At 45.6% G+C, this 23,402-nt stretch overlaps 1 protein-coding gene across 3 annotated transcripts in view; it reads right to left on the bottom strand.

The window, feature by feature from the left end:
• Nucleotides 1-23,402, bottom strand: part of LOC126268149 (alpha-1,6-mannosyl-glycoprotein 2-beta-N-acetylglucosaminyltransferase) — a 429,035-nt gene that overhangs the window by 113,923 nt on the left and 291,710 nt on the right. For all 3 annotated transcript variants that reach the window (XM_049973686.1, XM_049973688.1, XM_049973687.1), the window contains one exon: nucleotides 20,555-20,775. In XM_049973686.1, the coding sequence (XP_049829643.1) occupies nucleotides 20,555-20,775 (221 nt within the window). The remainder of the gene's footprint in view (nucleotides 1-20,554; nucleotides 20,776-23,402) is intronic.

Raw genomic sequence — 23,402 nt, 5'->3', positions numbered from 1 at the left:
TTCCATCAAACCTCAGTAAACTCTACAAAAGCACTCCCACACCCGCCCCCCCCCCCCCGCCCCACACACACACGGTTTTCTGCCAATCACAAGACCCCATGTGCTCCATGCCTCCCCTCTAATAGTTCTACTCTATTTCTTGGTCAATCCTAATCAAACAATATCCTTCTCTTTTCAGGAGAAGCAGTAAATTCCTGACTCGCAAATTCCCGCACAGAGGTGACGTTGTGCTCTCGACTTGCTCTTTCCCATGGCCACTTTAGGCAGCGTGTTTTGAGTTTCCATATAGGTCTAACGTGAACAACACAAAGAGGTGCCTAACGGACAGCGGAAGGTAGGCAGTTTTTCGACCTCTTCGACTGAATACATTGTCTGCACAAGGCTGCGAGAAATTCTTGGGCCCAGGTAAGTGCTTCAAAAATTGTTCAGATGGCTCTGAGCACTATGGAACTTAACATCTGAGGTCATCAGTCCCCTAGACTTAGAACTACTTAAACCTAACTAACCTAAGGACATCACAAACATCCATGCCCAGGGCAGGATTCGAACCTGCGAGCGTAGCAGCAGCGCGGTTCCAGCCTGAAGCGCCTAGAACCGCTCAGCCACACCGGCCGGCTGTTCTAAGAAGACAAGGCCCCTGTTTACGCAGCTCGCATTGTCCAGAGTTCCTTGTGAGTACGTTGATGAATTATCGCATCTCCCCTGGCCCCCACAGTCACCAGATCTCAATATTATTGAGACTATTGAGACTTTGTGGTCTACTCTGGAGTTAAGTCTGCTTAGTGGCTAACCATCTCAATGATCATTACCTTAACTTGACGCTATTTTGCAGGAAGAATGCTGTAAGATTGCCTTGTAAACCATACAGGACCTGCATTTATCGCTTCAGAGACGACTGGAAGCTGTTTTGAATACCAACTGTTTTCCTACACCCTATTAGGCATGGTAATTTTTTTTGTTTCCGTGGTTTTGTCCACTCCAATATAAATAAGTGAGACTGTGAATAAGTAGGTGTGAGTCAGCATGGCAATCTGATTGTGGAGGCCCGATGAGAGTCACATACAATGAGGGAAAATGCAAATTCTAAAGCAGCCAGCTTCCGGTTTTATAAGAACGTAAAACTTACTTCTGTTCTTCTGATGATTGAAACTGTAGCTGCTTCTATTTTGTGGATAACGCCGCTTTTAAGGGAGGTGTTATATAATTTCATCTAAAACTTATTTCAAAAAGGAGAATTCTCCAAGGTGGGAGTATAGGGTTATACGTTGACAGCAGCCTTGCCTTGTCGAATACACACGATCTCGTCTGAAGATAAAAAACCTCGGGGTTGGCCAATACTTGGATGGATAACCGCCTGGGTGTGCCACATGCTGTTGAATGCTTCATGCTTTCCCTTTAAGGCCAAGGGGAGGAGGGGGCGTAAAGTTCCTCATCACCAGACTTCGTTCCAGTGTCCCAAATTAAATTCCAAACCTTCCTGTGGTGTTCATCTAGTGAGGGCATAGACACTGTTGATAGTGATCGGTCCATTGGATGGGGGCGTTAAGCCCGACGGCCCGCTTGGTGGGATTCGAGAGGCGTAGGCTGTCTTCCACCACAGGTTTTCAGTCTCTCTCTCTCTCTCTCTCTCTCTCTCTCTCGTCATCATTCAACGCAAACATGACACCACATTACATGCACCCATTAAAGTCACCTACATTTAGACACAGAACCCCACATTTCATGAAGGAAAGATGCCATTGTGGGTAAAGGACAGAAAAACCTTTGCAAATAGACGACTGCACTTGCCATTTGGGGTCTGCCAACCAACCATGCCACACGTTTTGTATTTCTTACCACGTTATATGAACCAAAACAGGCAGCTGCTAGGCTATTGTGGTGTTCAGTCAGTCAGAGAAGAGATCTTTAGTACTCTTTGGCACTGGGCAAGGAGGTTCGCACTTGAGCGGAGAGGAGTCAGTGGTCCGCTCTTGTAACGAGATACCACATACCCTGGAGTTCTATGCAAATTTTTTAACTTTGAGTAATAGTGAATTTTCAGAGTTTGTGATGCATTACAAAATGTTCAAGATCAATTGCACATGACGATTTCGGCAATTTCAATTTATTCCGTGAGAACTGAAACTTTCTTCTGGGGGGGGGGGGGGGTTTAAAAAATTCCTCCTGGCATTCTGTAGTCCAAATGTGATGATCTGCACACTGTTTGAGCGAGCATCCGAAACAGTTAAATGTATGTTTTTACACACTACTCACCAACCGATAGAAAAGGGTTAGTTTTTTGTACCTGTTCTGAGTAAAAAACCTTAACCTGGTTACTGGAGAGAGAATGCGCTTGCTCAAAGCTTATTATAAACTGTGGTAATTATGTTTCTTTCATTTCTGTACCTAAAGTAATAATACATAACCAATATTGTAAGTCAAGTAGTCTTCTTCATTTTATAAAACTAAATTTTCCTTCAGACATATGAGTTGTGCCATGGCCAAAACGCAGGTCTGCTGCTTACATGGCATTTGTGTTAGCCATTACACCACCACAGCAGTGCAGCTAACACAACTGCATGGACTACACTAGTCGAATGCCCTCCAAGGGTGAAATAGGCCAAAGGTGTGAATTGAAGTTCGTGTTGCGACGGCACAGGTACTCCATGCAGCTGTGTTTCCTGTACTGCTACAGTGGTTTAATGGCTAACTCATCTGTCTAGTTAGCACGAGACCTGGATGCAGATCCTAGCCATGACACAAATTTTAATTCATTTCTTCAGCTTCTGTCATTATCTTTTTCACTTGTTATTTTGAGCCGGGTCTTATGAAATCCACTGGCGTTTTTACTGTAAAACAGTTAAATATATTTATGCACTCTGTTGATAACCGTGGTTGTAAATAGTTATCACAGCTTTTCTCGGTTTAGGAACATAGTATGTCGCTTCAGGGCAGGCCGTAGTGAAGCAACTACGTTTATTTTCGATGTCAGTACGACGACAGATAAATAAGCTGGGCCGCCGTACTTACATGGCATTTGTGTTAGCCATTACACCACCACAGCAGTGCAGCTAACACAACTGCATGGACTACACTAGTCGAATGCCCTCCAAGGGTGAAATAGGCCAAAGGTGTGAATTGAAGTTCGTGTTGCGACGGCACAGGTACTCCATGCAGCTGTGTTTCCTGTACTGCTACAGTGGTTTAATGGCTAACTCATCTGTCTAGTTGGCACGAGACCTGGATGCAGATCCTAGCCATGACACAAATTTTAACTCATTTCTTCAGCTTCTATCATTATCTTTTTCACTTGTTATTTTGAGCCGGGTCTTATGAAATCCACTGGCGTTCTTACTGTAAAACAGTTAAATATATTTCTGCACTCTGTTGATAACCGTGGTTGTAAATAGTTATCACAGCTTTTCTCGGTTTAGGAACATAGTATGTCGCTTCTGGGCAGGCCGCAGTGAAGCAACTACGTTTATTTTCGATGTCAGTACGACGACAGATAAATAAGCTGGGCCGCCGTACTTATGCAGGACAGCATTGAAGAGGATTGTCTCTTGAACCCAGGTCCAGCGCAGATATCGATTACGACAGCGCACCAGCTGTGCATGTGACGCCAAGCTTGATAAATACGACAACCAACCAGAGGCACTGATGGAGTGTCACGTGCACTGTACCACTGGCCCGCTACCCTAAATAAAGAATGCCGATCCGCGCACGCTTATTCGCGTCGTACTAATGATAACAACACAATTTTGCCTTTAATTCCTTTGCAGTAAGTTTGGGACTAAACTTTTAACTTCTGACTGGCTAGGCTGTTTTCGCAGTTTGTTCATAGTTAGCAATGAGTGCTGCGTTGTTGGCCTTTGGAACATGACCACATCTGGCTGACGTCCACGTTCATTCCCGTATCCATTAGTGTTTGGTCGATCAGAACCAGAACGTGAACGCAGTACTGCTGTACTTGTGTGTTTGTTTGGGGTGGGGAAAGGGTGGGAGAGCTTTTCTTACATTCGAATGCAACATTACGTGTACTGAAAAGACCGACTCCAATGAAGTAACGGGTGATGAGGGAACACTGTCAGATTTTTAAGTTCAGATAAATATTAGAGTGCGAAGATAATAGCATCTGCTATATAGTAGTTATGCTTATCAATAATACGCATAACTTTCTGAAAAAAGAAAGATTAGTCTTCCTGCAATTTTGTTTTATTTGTGCATAATAAAGTACAGTTTATGACAAGAATGAAATAATGTTTAAGCTTTCACTACTCTCTGTTTCGCGTTTTTGTGTAAGTGGGAATTTCCGTTCTTTTTTATTTTGTCGGACAAATGTACGAGATCCCTAATACATGCATTAGTTAACGAATTAACTTCCGGGCTGAAAATGCCACGTTCTTACGTTGCACTCACAAAACTACATACGCTTATTATACACTTCTTTGTTAAATGTCCGCTTGTAGACAATCTTATTTGATTTCATCACTTTCTCTGACAACGGATCTAGTCTGGGTGGCCCTAATCCCTTCGGGGCTAACTTTTCCTAGAAATTTTCTTTTCTGAAAGCACTTAAATCAGATTCAACAGAGTTCAGGTCGACACTACACAGGAAAGCAGATTGCCCGCCGGAGTGGCCGAGCGGTTCTAGACGCTACGGTCGCAGGTTCGAATCCTGCCTCGGGCATGGATGTGTGTGGTGTCTTTAGCTTAGTTAGGCTTAAGTAGTTCTAAGTTATAGGGGACTGATGACCTCAGAAGCTAAGTCCCATATTGCTAAGAGCCATTTGAACCATTTTTGAAAGCCGATTCCTGCACAGTGAACAACCAACTCCATACAAAACTGCCGTTTGCGGAAATGATTAAACTCAAGCACTACTACCCACCAACAAGGTCACTTGACCAGAATACAAGTGAGGCGCTGAGATTCAAAATGGTTCAAATGGCTCTAAGCACTATGGAACTTAACATCTGAGATCATCAGTCTCCTAGACTTAGAACTAATTAAACCTAACTAACCTATGGACATCACACATATCCACGTCCGAGGCAGGATTCGAACCTGCGACCGTAGTAGCAGCGCGGTTCCGGACGGAAGCGCCTAGAACCGCTCGGTCACAGCGGCCGGCTGTCAAAGACGTCATTGCGATATACAATGAGTAAATTAAACAGTCACAGCACAGTTGTTATTGGTGAACATCTTCGCAACCAGATGAATGCCACAAAGAGTTCACTCGATCTCGGTGTGTAGACTGCTGACTAACAAATAATGGAAACGTATTTCGTAATTCTCTTAGACTTAGTGGAGATAACCCGTTGGTCCGCAGCCGATAACGATGAACTGAAAGAAAAGTTACTTTTGCAGCTACACTTATTAAAGATGTTTATTCAGAGATAACTATTTCGATGCATGTGCTTCATTTTCAAATGCCTCCTATGGCTGTAACTGACTATTGAAGGCACTTGAAAAATCAGTAACTACCTCGAAGCCAGTACTGACTGAGTGAACGTCAAGTGTAGCTGCGAAAATATACTTCTTTGCTGTTAATGGAAGTACAAGTTATCATGTTATATCATTTATGGCAACGGGACATGTTTAGCTAGCGTAGCATCCAGACTGTCGCCTTCCGACTGTGAAGAATAATGTAGATTCTGCAAAGTTTGTGCAGTAATTTCAGGAGTACTGGGACGGCCTATGACTACACTAACAAGGACATGCATGTGTATGCAACCATTTCGGACGCATTCATTGTCACAGGTCTTGTTCCCAGCAAGGAATGTATATTCCGAAACGTTAATGCTCTCGTTCTGAAAAGCTTCGAAATTGATTTGATGAGAAAGATGATATATAATCGTTTCCTGGCTTTCATGAGTGTCGGATTTGAATAGTATCACGCAATTGGAGTCCATACTGGAAGGACTATTGGCCTCTTCCAGCAACATACCTTCCGCTTCTTTTAATACGGCCCTGATACAATTCGGCGAAGAACCTATAATTAATTAAGACAGAAAAAAGTGCTATGTTCTACCAGCTTTCATTAAGCTGGCGTTACACAAACTGCACCAAACCTATTTTTTGTGGCTACTATGGTTTCTGTCTCACTTTGACTAGCGCCGTGCGTAAACATGTTCAACGTTTTGTTTCAGCACTTATGTGGGTGCTTCGGTGTTGTGCTTTGTTCATGGCCTGCTGTGATATCTTCTTTTAGTAAATGTGAAGTACAAGATGATTTTGCTTTAAAGTTAAAAGTTTACTTAAAATTTTTCAATATGTTAAGAGTTACACAAAAAAAGTTGACGCGGAGAGTTTAAGGACGGAGAACTATTATTGCGTTACGTGTAAAAGCTTGTTTGTATATTTGCTGGGCACCGAATTTAAAGGATGTTTCACAATTCACATTGCACACTTCTTTAGATTGTAGAGGCAACTTAGCAGATCCAGGATTACATAGAAACCCAATCCGTAAACGTCATGCAACGACGCTACAGAGCGTGAAAGGTTTAGGCGCCGGCTCCAGTAAATGTACACTGAAGTGCCAAAACTGGTACACCTGCTTGATATCGTCTAGGGCCCCTGCGAGCATGCAGAAGTGCCGCAACATTACGTGGCATGGACTCGATTAACGTCTGAAATAGTGCTGGAGGGAACTGATAATTGACACGATGAACCCTGCACAGCCGTCCATAAATCTGTAAGAGTACGAGAGGGAGGGGAGGGGGGGGTGGAGATCTCTTCTGAACAGTGAACAGCGTGTTGTAAGGCATCGCAGATATGCTCAATAATATTCACGTCTGGGGAGTTTGGTGATCAGCTGAAGTGTTGAAACTCAAAGGACTATTCCTAGAGCCACTCTGTAGCAATTCAGGACGTTGTGGGGTGTCACATTGTCCTGCTGGAATTGCTCAAGTCCGTCGGAACGCACAATGGGCATAAATGGATGCAGGTGATCAGACAAGATGCTTACGTACGTGTCACTTGTCAGGGTCACATCTAGACGTATCAGGCGTCCCATATCACTTCAATTTCACACGCTCCATAACATTACAAAGCCTCCACCTGCTTTAATAGTCCCCTGCTGACATGCATGTTCCATGAATACATGAGGTTGTCTCCATATCCTTACATGTCCATCAGCTCGATACGGCTTGAAATGAGACTCGTCCGGTCATCAAAAGTCCAGTGTCGGTGTTGACGGGCCCATATAGTTGATGTTTCGTTGTTGATGGCCCAGAACTGAAATCTGCAGCAATGTGCGGAAGGGTGGCTTGCACTTCTGTCAGATCTAACGATTCTCATCAGTCGTCGTTGGTCCCGTTCTTGCAGGACATTTTACCGGCCGCAACGATGTCGGAGACTTGAAGTTTTACCGGATTCCTGATGTTCACGGTAAACTCGTGAAATGGTCGTACCGGAAAATCCCCACTTCATCGCTACCTCGGAGCCGCCGTGTCCCATCGCTCGTGGGTCGATTATAACACTAGCAGCAGTAACCGATCTAACAAGTGCGCCGGACAGGCCATCAGTCCCCTAGACTTAGAACTACTTAAACCTAACTAACCTAAGGACATCGCACACATCCATGTCCGAGGCGGGATTCGAACTTGCGACCGCAGCGGTCGCGCGGTTCCAGACTGTAGCGCCTAGAACCACTCGGCCACTCCGGCCGGCTAACGGATAAGTGAATGAATTATGACACATTCAGCTTAACAGCTCACGCTGACAAGAATAATATACAACAGAATGGAAAACAAAACTGAGGATCTATTACAAGACAATCAGTTTGGATTTAGGAAAGGTAAAGGCACCAGAGAGGTAGTTCTGACGTTGCGCTTGATATGAAAGCACAACTAAAGAAAAATCAAGACACTTTCACAGGATTTGTCGATCTGGAGCAAGTATCCCATAATGTTAAACAGTGGAAGATGTCCGAAATTCTGAGTGGTACACGGGTAACCTACAGGGAGATGTACAACAAATGGCTCTGAGCACTATGGGACTTAACATATGTGGTCATCAATCCTCTAGACTTATAACTACTTAAACCTAACTAACCTAAGGACATCACACACATCTATGCCCGAGGCAGGATTCGGACCTGCGATCGTAGCGGTCACGCTGTTCCAGACTGAAGCGCCTAGAACCGCACGGTCACACCGGCCGGCGAGATGTACAACAGCCAAGAGGGAATAACAAGAGTGGAAGAACAAAGTGCAGAATCGGAGATGAAAAGAATATATGGAAAGCTCTGACAAGAATAAAGGACACAGTGATAGGTTAGCTGTTAAGACATCGGGGAATGACTTCCATGATACTAGAGACAGCAAAGATGGCAAAATCTGTAGAGGAAAATAGATATTGGAATACACTCAGCAAATACACTCCTGGAAATTGAAATAAGAACACCGTGAATTCATTGTCCCAGGAAGGGGAAACTTTTTTGACACATTCCTGGGGTCAGATACATCACATGATCACACTGACAGAACCACAGGCACATAGACACAGGCAACAGAGCATGCACAATGTCAGCACTAGTACAGTGTATATCCACCTTTCGCAGCAATGCAGGCTGCTGTTCTCTCATGGAGACGATCGTAGAGATGCTGGATGTAGTCCTGTGGAACTGCTTGCCATGCCATTTCCACCTGGCGCCTCAGTTGGACCAGCGTTCGTGCTGGACGTGCAGACCGCGTGAGACGACGCTTCATCCAGTCCCAAACATGCTCAATGGGGGGACAGATCCGGAGATCTTGCTGGCCAGGGTAATTGACTTACACCTTCTGGAGCACGTTGGGTGGCACGGGATACATGCAGACGTGCATTGTCCTGTTGGAACATCACGTTCCCTTGCCGGTCTAGGAATGGTAGAACGATGGGTTCGATGACGGTTTGGATGTACCGTGCACTATTCAGTGTCCCCTCGACGATCACCAGAGGTGTACGGCCAGTGTAGGAGATCGCTCCCTACACCATGATGCCAGGTGTTGGCCCTGTGTGCCTCGGTCGTATGCAGTCCTGATTGTGGCGCTCACCTGCACGGCGCCAAACACGCATACGACCATCATTGGCACCAAGGCACAAGCGACTCTCCTCGCTGAAGACGACACGTCTCCATTCGTCCCTCCATTCACGCCTGTCGCGACACCACTGGAGGCGGGCTGCACGATGTTGGGGCGTGAGCGGAAGATGGCCTAACGGTGTGCGGGACCGTAGCCCAGCTCCATGGAGCCGGTTGCGAATGGTCCTCGCCGATACCCCAGGAGCAACAGTGTCCCTAATTTGCTGGGAAGTGGCGGTGCGGTCCCCTACGGCACTGCGTAGGATCCTACGGCCTTGGCGTGCATCCGTGCGTCGCTGCGGTCCGGTCCCAGGTCGACGGGCACGTGCACCTTCCGCCGACCACTGGCGACAACATCGATGTACTGTGAAGACCTCATGCCCCACGTGTTGAGCAATTCGGCGGTACGTCCACCCGGCCTCCCGCATGCCCACTATACGCCCTCGCTCAAAGTCCGTCAACTGCACATACGGTTCACGGCCACGCTGTCGCGGCATGCTACCAGTGTTAAAGACTGCGATGGAGCTCCGTATGCGGTGCACAAATGCGGCGCAGCTAGCGCCATTCGACGGCCAACACCGCGGTTCCTGGTGTGTCCGCTGTGCCGTGCGTGTGATCATTGCTTGTACAGCCCTCTCGCAGTGTCCGGAGCAAGTATGGTGGGTCTGACACACCGGTGTCAGTGTGTTCTTTTTTCCATTTCCAGGAGTGTAGTTCAAGACGTAGGTTGGTGGATACTGCTATAAGTAATACCACAGAAGGCAGTTCAGTTGAAGAGGAGTGGGCATCTTTGAAAAGGGCAATCGCAGATGATTGAAAGAAAAACATAGGTACCAAGAATGTACTACAAAGGAACCTTGGTGAACAAAATAAATATTGATCAGCGACTGAAGTACAAAAATGTGCCACGAAAGACATAAATACAGCAATATAAATCACTTAGAAATGAAATAAATACGAAGTGCAGGGAAGGACAGGCAAAATGTCTGCATGAAAAATGTGCAGAAGTAGAAAAAGAAATGATCGTTGGAAAGACTGAGCGTAAAGGAAAGTCAAAATAACCTTCGGAGAAAGTGGTGGTAACATTAAGAGCGAAACGCGAATTCCAATGTTGAATGCAGCGGAGAGGGCGCATAGATGGAAAGAGTACAATGCAGTCATCCTGGAGAGGAGTAAATGCCTTAACAAGTGATACAAGAATAAACGGAAGCCGCCAGGGAAAAAGACAGGAGAACCAGTATTACATTCAGAATTTAAAGGAGGAAGACTTAAGATATAAGGCAGAAGGGGTTGATAAAATTCCACGGATTTCTTAAATAGCTGGGGAAAGTGGAAACAAAACGACTATTCTCGTTGGTGTGTAGAATGCACAGATAGCGTCAAGCATATATGCAAATGGCCGTAGTACCATGTACACAAGGTGTAAAAAGGCCGTGCGTTGGCGGAGCTGACATTTGTACTCATATGATGTATGTGCAAAGGTCTGCGACGTGATTATGGGCGCACGACGGGACGTGACAGACTCTGGACACGGAATGGTAGTTGGAGCTAGACTCATAGGTCCTTCCATTTCGGATATCGTTAGGTAATTCGGTATTCCGAAATCAACAGTGCCAAGAGTGCATCGAGAATACCAAACTTCGGGCATTACTTCTCACAACGGACGACGCAAAGGCTGATGACCTTCACTTATCGACTGAGAGCACTGGCATTTGCGTACAGGTGTCAGTGCTAACAGACAAGCAACACTGCGCAGAAATCGGTGTGGGAAGTGCGACGGAGGTATCCGTTAGGACGTTGCGGCGAAATATGGTGTTAATGGGCTTTGGCAACAGACAACCGAGGCGAGTGCTCTTATTAACAGCACGACATCGCCTGCTGCAACTCTTCTGTGGTGGTGTGGTTGCTCCATAATTGTGCAGACTGTGCTTAAACACAGTGAACTGGGTCCTCGGGTCCAACTGAGCCAATGACTGCAAAGCTGTTCCCAAAAAGCAATGGAATTTTTATGAATGACAGTACGCCATGTCATCGGGCCACGAGTATTCGCAAATGGTTTGAAGAACATTCTGGACAGTTCGAGCGAATGCTTTGGCCACCCAGACTGCCCGACATGAATCCCGTTGAACATTTATGGGACATTATCGAGAGATCAGTTCGTGCGAATCGACCTGCGCTGGCAAGACTTTCAGAATTATGAAGGGCTCTGGAGGCAACGCGGCTCAGTATTTCTGCAGAGGACTTCCAACAATTTGTTGAATCCATCCACGTCGAGTTGCTGCACTACGCCGCGTAGGAGGAGATCCGACGCGATGTTAGGTGGTATCTCATGGCTTTCGTCACCTCAATGTATGAGACGGGCGATATCCATCAGCTGTTGGGAAAATCACCATACACACAATTTCGGAGACTGCAAGAGCTGACAAGTGCGAGAATTATCGCACAATCAGCCTCACAAGAGTAATAGACAGCAGAATGGGAAATACACTCCTGGAAATGGAAAAAAGAACACATTGACACCGGTGTGTCAGACCCACCATACTTGCTCCGGACACTGCGAGAGGGCTGTACAAGCAATGATCACACGCACGGCACAGCGGACACACCAGGAACCGCGGTGTTGGCCGTCGAATGGCGCTAGCTGCGCAGCATTTGTGCACCGCCGCCGTCAGTGTCAGCCAGTTTGCCGTGGCATACGGAGCTCCATCGCAGTCTTTAACACTGGTAGCACCCCGCGACAGCGTGGACGTGAACCGTATGTGCAGTTGACGGACTTTGAGCGAGGGCGTATAGTGGGCATGCGGGAGGCCGGGTGGAACGTACCGCCGAATTGCTCAACACGTGGGGCGTGAGGTCTCCACAGTACATTGATGTTGTCGCCAGTGGTCGGCGGAAGGTGCACGTGCCCGTCGACCTGGGACCGGACCGCAGCGGCGCACGGATGCACGCCAAGACCGTAGGATCCTACGCAGTGCCGTAGGGGACCGCACTGCCACTTCCCAGCAAATTAGGGACACTGTTGGTCCTGGGGTATCGGCGAGGACCATTCGCAACCGTCTCCATGAAGCTGGGCTACGGTCCCGCACACCGTTAGGCCGTCTTCCGCTCACGCCCCAACATCGTGCAGCCCGCCTCCAGTGGTGTCGCGACAGGCGTGAATGGAGGGACGAATGGAGACGTGTCGTCTTCAGCGATGAGAGTCGCTTCTGCCTTGGTGCCAATGATGGTCGTATGCGTGTTTGGCGCCGTGCAGGTGAGCGCCACAATCAGGACTGCATACGACCGAGGCACACAGGGCCAACACCCGGCATCATGGTGTGGGGAGCGATCTCCTACACTGGCCGTACACCTCTGGTGATCGTCGAGGGGACACTGAATAGTGCACGGTACATCCAAACCGTCATCGAATCCATCGTTCTATCATTCCTAGACCGGCAAGGGAACTTGCTGTTCCAACAGGACAATGCACGTCCGCATCTATCCCGTGCCACCCAGTGTAAGCCAACTACCCTGGCCAGCAAGATCTCCGGATCTGTCCCCCACTGAGCATGTTTGGGACTGGATGAAGCGTCGTCTCACGCGGTCTGCACGTCCAGCACGAACGCTGGTCCAACTGGGGCGCCAGGTGGAAATGGCATGGCAAGCCGTTCCACAGGACTACATCCAGCATCTCTACGATCGTCTCCATGGGAGAATAGCAGCCTGCATTGCTGCGAAAGGTGGATATACGCTGTAGTAGTGCCGACATTGTGCATGCTCTGTGGCCTGTGTCTATGTGCCTGTGGTTCTGTCAGTGTGATCATGTGATGTATCTGACGCCAGGAATGTGTCAATAAAGTGTCCCCTTCCTGGGACAATGAATTCACGGTGTTCTTATTTCAATTTCCAGGAGTGTAAAACTGAGGATCTGTCACAGGGCGATCATTTTGGCTGTAGGAAAGTCAAAGGCATCACAGAGACAGTTCTGACATTGTGGTTGGTAATGGAAGCAAGGTTGGGAATTGTCAACCTTGAAAAAGCGTTCAGCAGTGTAAAATGATGCAAGATGTTCGAAATTCTGAGACAAATGGGACTAAGTTATACGGAAAGGTCGGTAATATACAATATGTACAGCAACCAAGAGGGAAATAAGTTTGGAAAGATGTAAGACAGGTTCAAATGACTCTAAGCACTATTGGATTTAACACCTGAGGTCATCAGTCCCATAGAACTTAAAACTACTTAAACCTAACTAACCTAAGGACACCACACAATCCATACCCGAGGCACGATTCGAACCTGCGACCGTAGCGATCGCGCTATTCCAGACTGAAGCGCTTAGAACCGCCTTGCCACACCGGCCGGCGATGTAAGACAGGGATGAAGTATTTCGCCCCTACTATTCAATCTGTGCATTGAAGAAGCAATGATGGAAATAAAAGAAAGGTTCAAGAGTGGAATTAAAATCCAAGTGAAAGTATATCAGAGATGACATTTCTATCCTCGGTGACAGCGAAGAAGAGTTTCTGGATCTGCTGAATGGAATGAACAGGCTAATGAGTGCGAACATAGACTGAGAGTAAATCGAAGGAAGTCTCAGGTAATGAGAAGTTTCAGAAATGGGAATAGAGAGAAACTTATCAAAATTGGTGATCACAAATTAGACGACATGAAGGAATTATGCTACCTTGGAAGCAAAATGATGGCCGAAGCAAGGTGGACTAGCAACAGCCAAGAGGGTATCCCTGGCCAAAAGAAGTCCACTAGTATCAAAGATAAGTCTTAATTTTAGGAAGAGGCTTCTAAGATTGGACGTTTGGAAGACAGCATTGTTTTGTTGTTGAATCACTGAGTGTGGGAAAACCAGAAAAGGAGAAAATAATCGAAGCAGCTGAGATGAAGTGCTGCCGAAGAACATTGAAACTTGGATTGACTGATAAAGCTAAGAATGAGGTAGTCCTTCTCAGAATCGGCGAATAAAGGAACATAAGAAAAACACGGAAAAGAGGAAAGGGCGGGATAATAGGACATGTGTTAGGATGTCAGGGAATAATTTTCATAGTACTGGAGGGGGCTACAGAGGGTGAAAACTGTAGAGGAAGACATAGATTGGAATACAGTCAGCTAATAATTGAGGACGTAGGTTGCAGGTGCTAGTCTGAGATGAAGAGATTTGCACAGGAGAGCATTTCGTGGCGGGCAGCATCAAACCAGTCAGAAAAATAACAGTTTTTTGTCTGCAGTCTGTAATACTTCTTATTAGATGTTGGTAGTTCCAAGTAAAATCGATTCTTACTGCTCACGCCACATCAAGCGTAATACGGAAATCTTCTCAATTTCTGTGAAGACTTTCGTAAGAACGTAAATGTTAAAAAATATAAAAAGTATCAACAACTCGCTGCCATCGCTCGTCGGCGAATGCAATGATGCTGCACTGCCGTGTCATTTGGTAATCGTCTTTTATATTAATACAGACAGTGTAAAAAATGAAGAGAGTGTTGAAAGTATTTGTTATTTGTAATAAATGTTTTTTAGGTACCAGAAGAGAGGAGTGAAACTATTCGACAACTGACAGAACATATGAAGAGCCTTGTGTCTGTATATGTTAGTTTTCTTTATGTATGTATGTACGTTATTCAGTCCGATCAAATGTAATTTTACGTATCAGAAACGGACAATGTACTTCCATAATTGAAAACATAATTTATAATTTAAAACAATTTAAAAAATATTTTCAGGAAGACTCAAGATCAGAATTGGACATAAATTATAAATGGATCCTTGTATCGACCAGCAGGCTCACCTGACGTAAGGAACTCTGGTCATATGTGAAGGCTGTTAGTGGCACGAAAGTTACTGTCCAGTCGCTAACCGAAGAGACAGGAATTAAAACTGAGGGCAGCAGAAAAAAAGCGGAAATGAAACTTCCTGACAGATTAAAACTGTGTGCCGGACCGAGACTCGAACTCGGGACCTTTGTCTTTCGCGGGCAAGTGCTCGCGAAAGGCAAAGGTCCCGAGTTCGAGTCTCGGTCCGGCACACAGTTTTAATCTGCCTGGAAGTTTCATATCAGCGCACACTCCGCTGTAGAGTGAAAATTTCATTCTAAAAAGCGGAAATGTTTAACCACGTTTCCAAATGTTCCTGTACAAAGGAAATCCCAAGATCACTGCTCTGATTTAATTCTCGTGCTACTGAAAAGACGAGTGACAGAGATATTAGTGTCAGTGGCATTGAGGAACAGCTGAAATCGTTAAAATTTAACGAAGCTCCATGGCCTATGGAATCCATCTGAGATTCTATACTGACTTTGCGGTTGAGTTAGGTGCTCTCTTAAATGTAACTCTAGAACAAAAAACCGTGCTCAGTGGTTGAGGGGAGCACAGGTCACACCCATCTAAATGAGGGGTATCAGAAGTGATCCACAAAACTCCCATTCAGTCTACACTTGACATCCATTTGCTGCAGAAAACTAGAAGATGTTATAGTTCAAACGTAATGAAGTATCTTGAACAGAACTATCTCCTCCACGCCTACCAGCTTGGATTCCGAAATCATACATATTTTAAAACCCAACTTGTACTTTTCTCACATGAGATACTGAAAGCTATGGATGAAGGCAGTGAAGTAGATGCAGCATTCCTCGAATTCCGGAAAGTATTTCATTTAGAACCACATCACCGCTTATTATCAAAAGTTCGATCGTCTAGGGTATCAAGCGAAGTTTATGACTGGACTAGGGATTCTTAAATACGGAGGACGCAGCATATTGTCTTTGATGAGTGATGATGATGATATTTGGTTTTTGGGGAGCTAAATTGCGCAGTCATCAGCGACCGTACAAAGTCCCAATTGTGGCGCAGTCCAATTTTTAAACAATGCTATCTCACCACTGATGAGGACAACACAAACGCCCGGTCCCCGACCGGGAATCGAACCCGGGACTCCGTGATCTATCTTCGATGGAGAGTCTTCGGCAAATGGGGAAGTAACTTCGGGTGTGTCCCAGGGACTTTGCTGATGATGTCATACATTAACGTCCTTGTGGTCAGTATTAATAATAACCTCAGACTTTTCGCAGACGATGCAGTTGTCTTTAATGAAGTACTGTTTGAAAGAAGTTGCGCAAATCTCAGTCAGACCATAAGAAGATTTCAATGTGATGCAAAGATTGGCAGCTTGCTTTAAAGGTTCAGTAATCTAAAACTGTGCACTTCACAAAAGAAAATAACGCAGTATCCTATGATTACAGTATAAATGAGTCTGAGTTGGAATCGAACAACTCATACAAACGCAACTCATCCTGGAATAATGGCCAAGTGTGTGGGACTCATACAAAGAAGGGCAGCACGAATGGTCACAAGTCTGTTCGACCCGTGGGAGGGAGTCACGGAGGAGCTGAAAGAACTGACTAGAGGACGCCTGAAGAAAAATTGCATCTATCTTATGTAAACTTTCTTAGAAAGTTTCTAGAACCAACTTCAAGTGATGAATATAGGAACGTGTTACAATCCTCTACATATTGCTCCCTCTGGGATAGCAGAGAAAAGATTAGAATAATTACAACACGCTCAGAGGCATCTAGGAACTCATATTTCCCGCTCTCCATACGTGAATGTAATGGGAGGAAGCCCTAACACCTGTTACAGTGCGGCGAACCCTAACCTATGTATTTCACAGTGGGTTGCGGAATGCATCTCCACAGCAATATCTTACAAGTCGAAAACTTGCTGTACTGGTGTCAGTATGCATTAAGAAGATTTGTTGCAATGACGAAAAATTTATTGTAGTTACCTGACATTGTCAATACAGAGACATAGTTTATTTCTTTTAATGAATGTTGATTTTTGTAAAATCTTTATTAGCCACGATCGCATAGAGGAAATCTGATAACTAGTTTTGACCATTAACTGTCATCTTTGGATCAAGATATACACAGTAGTGTCCAAGATAAGAGGACAATTTGTCGACTGTGTTGTTAAAAAAGTCAGCTTCGAAAAAAATGGCTCTGAGCACTATGGGACTTAAGATCTGAGGTCATCAGTCCCCTAGAACTTAGAACTACTTAAACCTAACTAACCTAAGGAAATCATACCTGAGGCAGGATTCGAACCTGCGACCGTAGCGGTCGCGCGGTTCCAGGCTGAAGCGCCTAGAACCGCTGGGCCACTACGGTCGGCGCCATCAGCTTCGAACTCATACTTGTCACACTAGTAAATCGTAAGTACAGACAAGTACTCTTGTCGTGCTTAGAAAGCAGAGTTGTAAAACTGTCATAAGCTACAGTAGTACGGCAGTTCTCCTAGTAGCGCTGGTCAGTTACGATCGTACCTGCGTTACGAGTATGTTGTGTGTGTTGCATATGTTTCAAGCGTTACCTCACAAGGATGGCTACTGTTTTGCGTATGCGGTCACTATTTTATTTGATTTCCCTGAAAATCGGAGGTGGTGAGCTGTCTAGAAACTGAGTGAGGGCCATGTAACTTAAGGAAGATTTTCGTTCTGTCTGTTACTTGAAAGTAAATCGCATTTAAAGCAAAATAAAAATTGTAAATGTTTACATCAGGTTCTATTCGAAAATTGCTGACTTGTAACGTGAAGCAGAGGGATGTTGTAGTAAAAATAAGTAACCCTATACAAATTGATCATATAGCGCTAGAATAAGCTCTTTGCTCAACAAAAAAGGCAAAATAAAAAAGCACAAAACAAAAGTATATTAAACATCGCTTCAGTGCTCCGTCAAACTTCTCTAAACATGCCTTTATATAGGCATCTTTTTAGAGATGGTATGGGAATCGACTGATCGATACAGGATGTCAGATTAAATACCTTTCAGGCAACTAGTTTACAAACTTATTTTATTTGGCTACGCCAGCCTCAAGCCCCTGATCGATTTGTAGGAAGATTCTAGCTCGGTTGTGATCAAAACTGGGGCCACCAATACCGGTATTAGTAGATTTTTGCTATAGCGACCACTTTAGCCATCATCAGTTGGCAGATGGCTGAAAGGTGTTTGACATGCTGTGCTCTAAACATGTTCCTGTCATTCATAAACAACTTTCATACCTATCAACTCTCAACTTTGACTATGATGAAGAACATTTTATTGAGTGTAAAATAACAACATTAACTGCAAATGGTTGTGCATGTAAAGCGTAATTGCAACAAAAGTAATTGCTTTGCTTACATAAAGGGGCAGAAGTTAGGCGATCTACTGATTGTTATTGCTTATAAAATGCCGTTTGTATTCTGGAAGGACATAAAATACGCAATGGACTAACATCGAATGATGTGTGGTTCTAATTATGTGCAAAACAAACAACCAACCAAAGAAAAAAAACGGGTAGTCGTTGGCTCCTAGTTTCTCTCTTAAACACTCTTTTACGTTTCTTTCCCTACCAATACTATCGGTAATCCTACAGTTTACTACGTCATTTACGTAGTGTACAGAAATTATCGAACCGCAGGTTTGATAAAGCTGAACTCTAATAGGAAGTGACATTTAAAACAACCACACTGCATGGTACTAGTCAAAGTTTCCATGAGGTGGTCGTACACAAATTGAGGATGGCTAGTAACGGTCGAAGCTAATTTTAAATTAGACTGGATTAGATTTACTTTCATTCCAATTGATGCTTAGTGAGGAGGTCCTCCAGGATGTAGAAAATGTCAGAAAAACGAAAATGTTCAAATGTGTGTGAATTCTTAAGGGACCAAACTGCCGAGGTCATCGGTCCCTATACTTGCACACTGCTTAAACTAACTTAACCTAACTTATGCGAAGAACAACACACAGTCATATCCAAGGGAGGACTCGGACCTCCGGCGGGAGGGGCCGTGCAATCCGTGACATGGCGCCCTAAACCTCGCGATCACTATGCACGGCGGTAGTTTTTAGTTCTCTTGTGTGTCATTGTTGCTAATCGATATTAAAAACACTTTATATTCGGTGAAAAAAATCATTGACAGTAGCAACAAGTAACCTCGTTTCTCTTCCATATCGAGTGTCCATAATTTGTCTTGGTCATCGATGATGCGATGTGTTTAAGACTTAAATATCGATATTGAAACATTTTACACTACTGGCCATTAAATTTGCTACACCACGAAGATGACGTGCTACAGACGGGGAATTTAACCGACAGGAAGAAGATGCTGTGATATGCAAATGATTAGCTATTAAGAGCATTCACACAAGATAGGCGCCGGTAGCGACACCTGCAACGTGCTGACATGAGGAAAGTTTCCAACCGATTTCTCATACACAAACAGCAGTTGACCGGCGTTGTCTGGTGGAACGTTGTTGTGGTGCCTCGTGTAAGGAGGAGAAATGCGTACCATCACGTTTCCGACTTTGATAAAGGTCAGATTGTAGCCTATTACGATTGCGGTTTATCGTATCGCGACGTTGCTGCTCGCGCTGGTCGAGGTCCCATGACTGTTAGCAGAATATGGAATCGGTGGGTTCAGGAGGGTTATACGGAACGCCGTGCTCGATCCCAACGACCTCGTATCACTAGCAGTCGAGATGACAGGCATCTTATCCGCATGGCTGTAAAGGATCGTGCAGCCACGTCGCGATCCCTGAGTCAACAGATGGGGACGTTTGCAAGACAGCAACCATCTGCACGAACAGTTGGACGACATTTGCAGCAGCATGGACTATCAGCTCGGAGACCATGGCTGCGGTTAGCCTTGACGCTGCAACACAGACAGGAGCGCCTGCGATGGTGTACTCAACGACGAACCTGGGTGCACAAATGGCAAAACGTCGTTTTTTCGGACGAATCCACGTTCTGTTTACAGCATCATGATGGTCGCATCCGTGTTTGGCAACATCGCGGTGAATGCACATTGGAAGCGTGTATTCGTCATCGACATACTGGCGTATCACCCTGCGTGATGGTGGCATTGGTTACACATCTCGGCCACATTGACGGCACTTTGAACAGTAGACGTTACATGCCAGATGTGTTACGACCCTTGGTTCTACCCTTCATTCGATCCCTGCGAAACTCTACATTTCAGCAGGCTAATGCACGAGCGCATGTTGCAGGTCCTGTACGGGCCTTTCTGGATACAGAAAATGATCGACTGCTGTCCTGATCTCTCACCAATTGAAAACGTCTGGTCAATGGTGGCCGAGCAACTGTCTCCGCACAATACGCCAGTCACTACTCTGGATGAACTGTGGTATCGTGTTGAAGCAACATGGGCAGCTGTAACTGTACACGCCATCCAAGCTCTGACTCAAGGCCCAGGCGTATCCAAGGCCGTTATTACGGCCAGAGGTGGTTGTTCAGGGTACTTATTTCTTAGGATGTATGCACCCAAATTGCTTGAAAATGTCAGTTCTATTATAATACATTTATCCAATGAAACTGCATCTGCATTTCTTCTTGGAGTAGCAATTTTAATGGCCAGTAGTGTATAAGCTCTCAAGATCGATATGTCGTAATCGATTATCATCGAACATGCCCACTCCTGCGTGGCTAGTAGTATGGTAGTGAAGGTGGGCGCTGGCGGCGACTGACCTGGGGCACCATGCTGAGGATGGCGGCGGTGGAGTCGTTGGCGTCCGCGGCGGCGGCGGCGGCGTCTGGCGCGGCGTGCCGGGCGCTGCCCAGGCTGGCGACGTGCAGCTGCAGCCAGACGAACGTGACGAGGAACAGGAAGACGGCGGTGCGCACGCACGACGCCGTCCGCCGACGGCCGATCGCGGGCGCCGCCATGGACACGCGCAGCCCGCGGCCCGCTGCAACCACACCGCCAACACCGGCCCTCACTGTCTGCTTCCGTCACACCACCACGCGCTAATGACTAGCTACGCCAATCACAGAAGCCGACACACAAAAGCAAGTAAACACAGAAGCAAGACGTCTGCGATAATCTACAGGGTGATCAAAAAGTCAGTATAAATTTGAAAACGGTGGTGGTGGTGGTTAGTGTTTAACGTCCCGTCGACAACAAGGTCATTAGAGACGGAGCGCAAGCTCGGGTTAGGGAAGGATTGGGAAGGAAATCGGCCAAAGGAACCATCCCGGCATTTGCCTGAAACGATTTAGGGAAATCACGGAAAGCCTAAATCATGATGGCCGGAGACGGGATTGAACCTTCGTCCTCGCGAATGCGAGTCCAGTGTGGTAACCACTGCGCCACCTAGCTCGGCAAAATAATGTAGATAGAGAGGTAGAAATTGACACAAAATGACATGGGGTTTTACTAGAACAAAAAAAAAAAAAAAAAGAAAAAAAAGAGAGAGAGAGAGAGAGAGAGAGAGAGAGAGAGAGAGAGAGAGAGAGAGAGTGTTCAAAAACTGGCCGACAGATGGCGCTTCATCTTACCAGAATACCAATAATAAGCATTTTTTTTCCATTCGTCTTCCCTGCTGAAGCAATTTCGGAAAACTGCGTTCAATAAATCCGCTTTAGCGGCACAGTCGTCGGTACCAATACCATCGGCACTGCGCAGGGAAGGTATTGACTGCGTCTTGCCGCTTGTGTACTTTACATACGACCAGAATTTCTTCGGATTTTCTACCAAATTTCGAGACAATGTTTCGTTGTGGAACATATTAAGGGCATCTCGCATTGAAGTCCGTGCCAAATTTCGCGCGTCTGTAAATTTTAGCCAATCTTCGAGATTTCACGTCCTTCTGAACACCGCATGCTTTTTCCGTTGCCTCTGCAACAGCGTTCGGACCTGTTTAGTGTACCATGGGGTATCAGTTCCATCTCTTACCAATTTATGAGGTATGAATCTCTCAATTGCTGTTGCTACTGTATCTTTGAATTTGAGCCACATCTAGTTTACATTTGCATAGTCAGTTTGGAAGGAATGGAGTTCGTCTCTTAGGAAGGCTTCTAGTGACACTATCCGCTTTTTTAAATAAAATTATTTTGCGTTTGTTTCTGGTGGATTTGGAAGAAACGGTATTGAACCTAGCTACAACGACCTTGTGATCACTAATTCATGCATCAGTCATGATGCTCTCTATCAGCTCTGGATTGTTTGTGACCAAGAGGTCAAGTGAGACACGTACACTCATTCCATCCTGGAGGGTACGGGGTGGCGGCAGGAAGGGCATCCGGCCACCTCTTCAACATTAACATGCCAAATCCGATTAACGATGGCTGACCCTGTGTAACTGCGGGACATGACTCAAGTGATAGATAGAACTCCCGGTGGCATAAGTTTATTATTCCATCACTAGGATCAGAATGTAAAGAACTTGATGAGTGAATCGGCTTTCTAATGATCTATTTTCCAACACAGACATACCCAGCTGTCAGTTTTTTACCAGATGTGACAAAAGCTATTAAATTTTTAGAGAATTACCTAGTTATTAAAGAAAGAATGATGACTATCTTAATAACCAAATAATTTTTCTGAAACGTGTATTCACATTCTAGTTTTTTCAGTGAGTATCAGTTCTTTAATAATTAGCATAACAAAGTAAGACAAAGCAAAGATGATCTTCTTTCCAGGAAACGCTCAATATGTCCACCATCACTCCTCAACAACAGCTATAGTCGAGGAATAATGTTGTGAATAGCACTGTAAAGCATGTCCGGAGTTAAGGTGAGGCAATGGCGTCGGATGTTGTCTTTCAGCATCCCAAGAGATGTCGGTCGATCACGATACACTTGCGACTTCAGGTAACCCCAAAGCGAATAATCGCACGGACTAAGGTCTGAGGACCTGGGAGACCAAGCGTGACGAAAGTGGCGGCTGAGCACACGATCATCACCAAACGACGCGCGCAAGAGATCTTTCACCCGTCTAGCGCCATCTTGCATAAACATTGTACGTTCCAAATGGTCCAAATGGCTCTGAGCACTATGGGACTTAACATCTGTGGTCATCAGTCCACTAGAACTCAGAACTACTTAAACCTAACTAACCTAAGGACATCACACACATCCATGCCCGAGGTAGGATTCGAACCTGCGACCGCAGCAGTCACGCGGTTCCAGACTGAGCGAGGACAATTTGTTGACTGTGTTGTTAAAAAAGTCAGCTTCGAAAAAAATGGCTCTGAGCACTATGGGACTTAAGATCTGAGGTCATCAGTCCCCTAGAACTTAGAACTACTTAAACCTAACTAACCTAAGGATATCATGCCTGAGGCAGGATTCGAACCTGCGACCGCAGCAGTCACGCGGTTCCAGACTGAGCTCCTAGAACCGCTAGACCACCGCAGCCGGCCGTACGTTCGAGCCGGTGTTTATCAGGCTGGGGATAATGCGATTCTGTAACATATCGGTGTACCTCATACCCGTCACAAAACCAGTATCGCGCATTTCCTCGAAGAAAAAAGGCCCGATAACGGTACATGTGGTAACTCCAAGCCATACCATAACTTTCTCGTCGTGCAATGGA

The sequence above is a fragment of the Schistocerca gregaria genome, chromosome 4 (genome assembly GCF_023897955.1).
Source record: "Schistocerca gregaria isolate iqSchGreg1 chromosome 4, iqSchGreg1.2, whole genome shotgun sequence".
Classification (NCBI taxonomy): domain Eukaryota; kingdom Metazoa; phylum Arthropoda; class Insecta; order Orthoptera; family Acrididae; genus Schistocerca; species Schistocerca gregaria.
The sequence above is the reverse complement of the archived record's forward strand: the minus strand, read 5'-3'. Positions and strand labels throughout refer to the sequence as shown.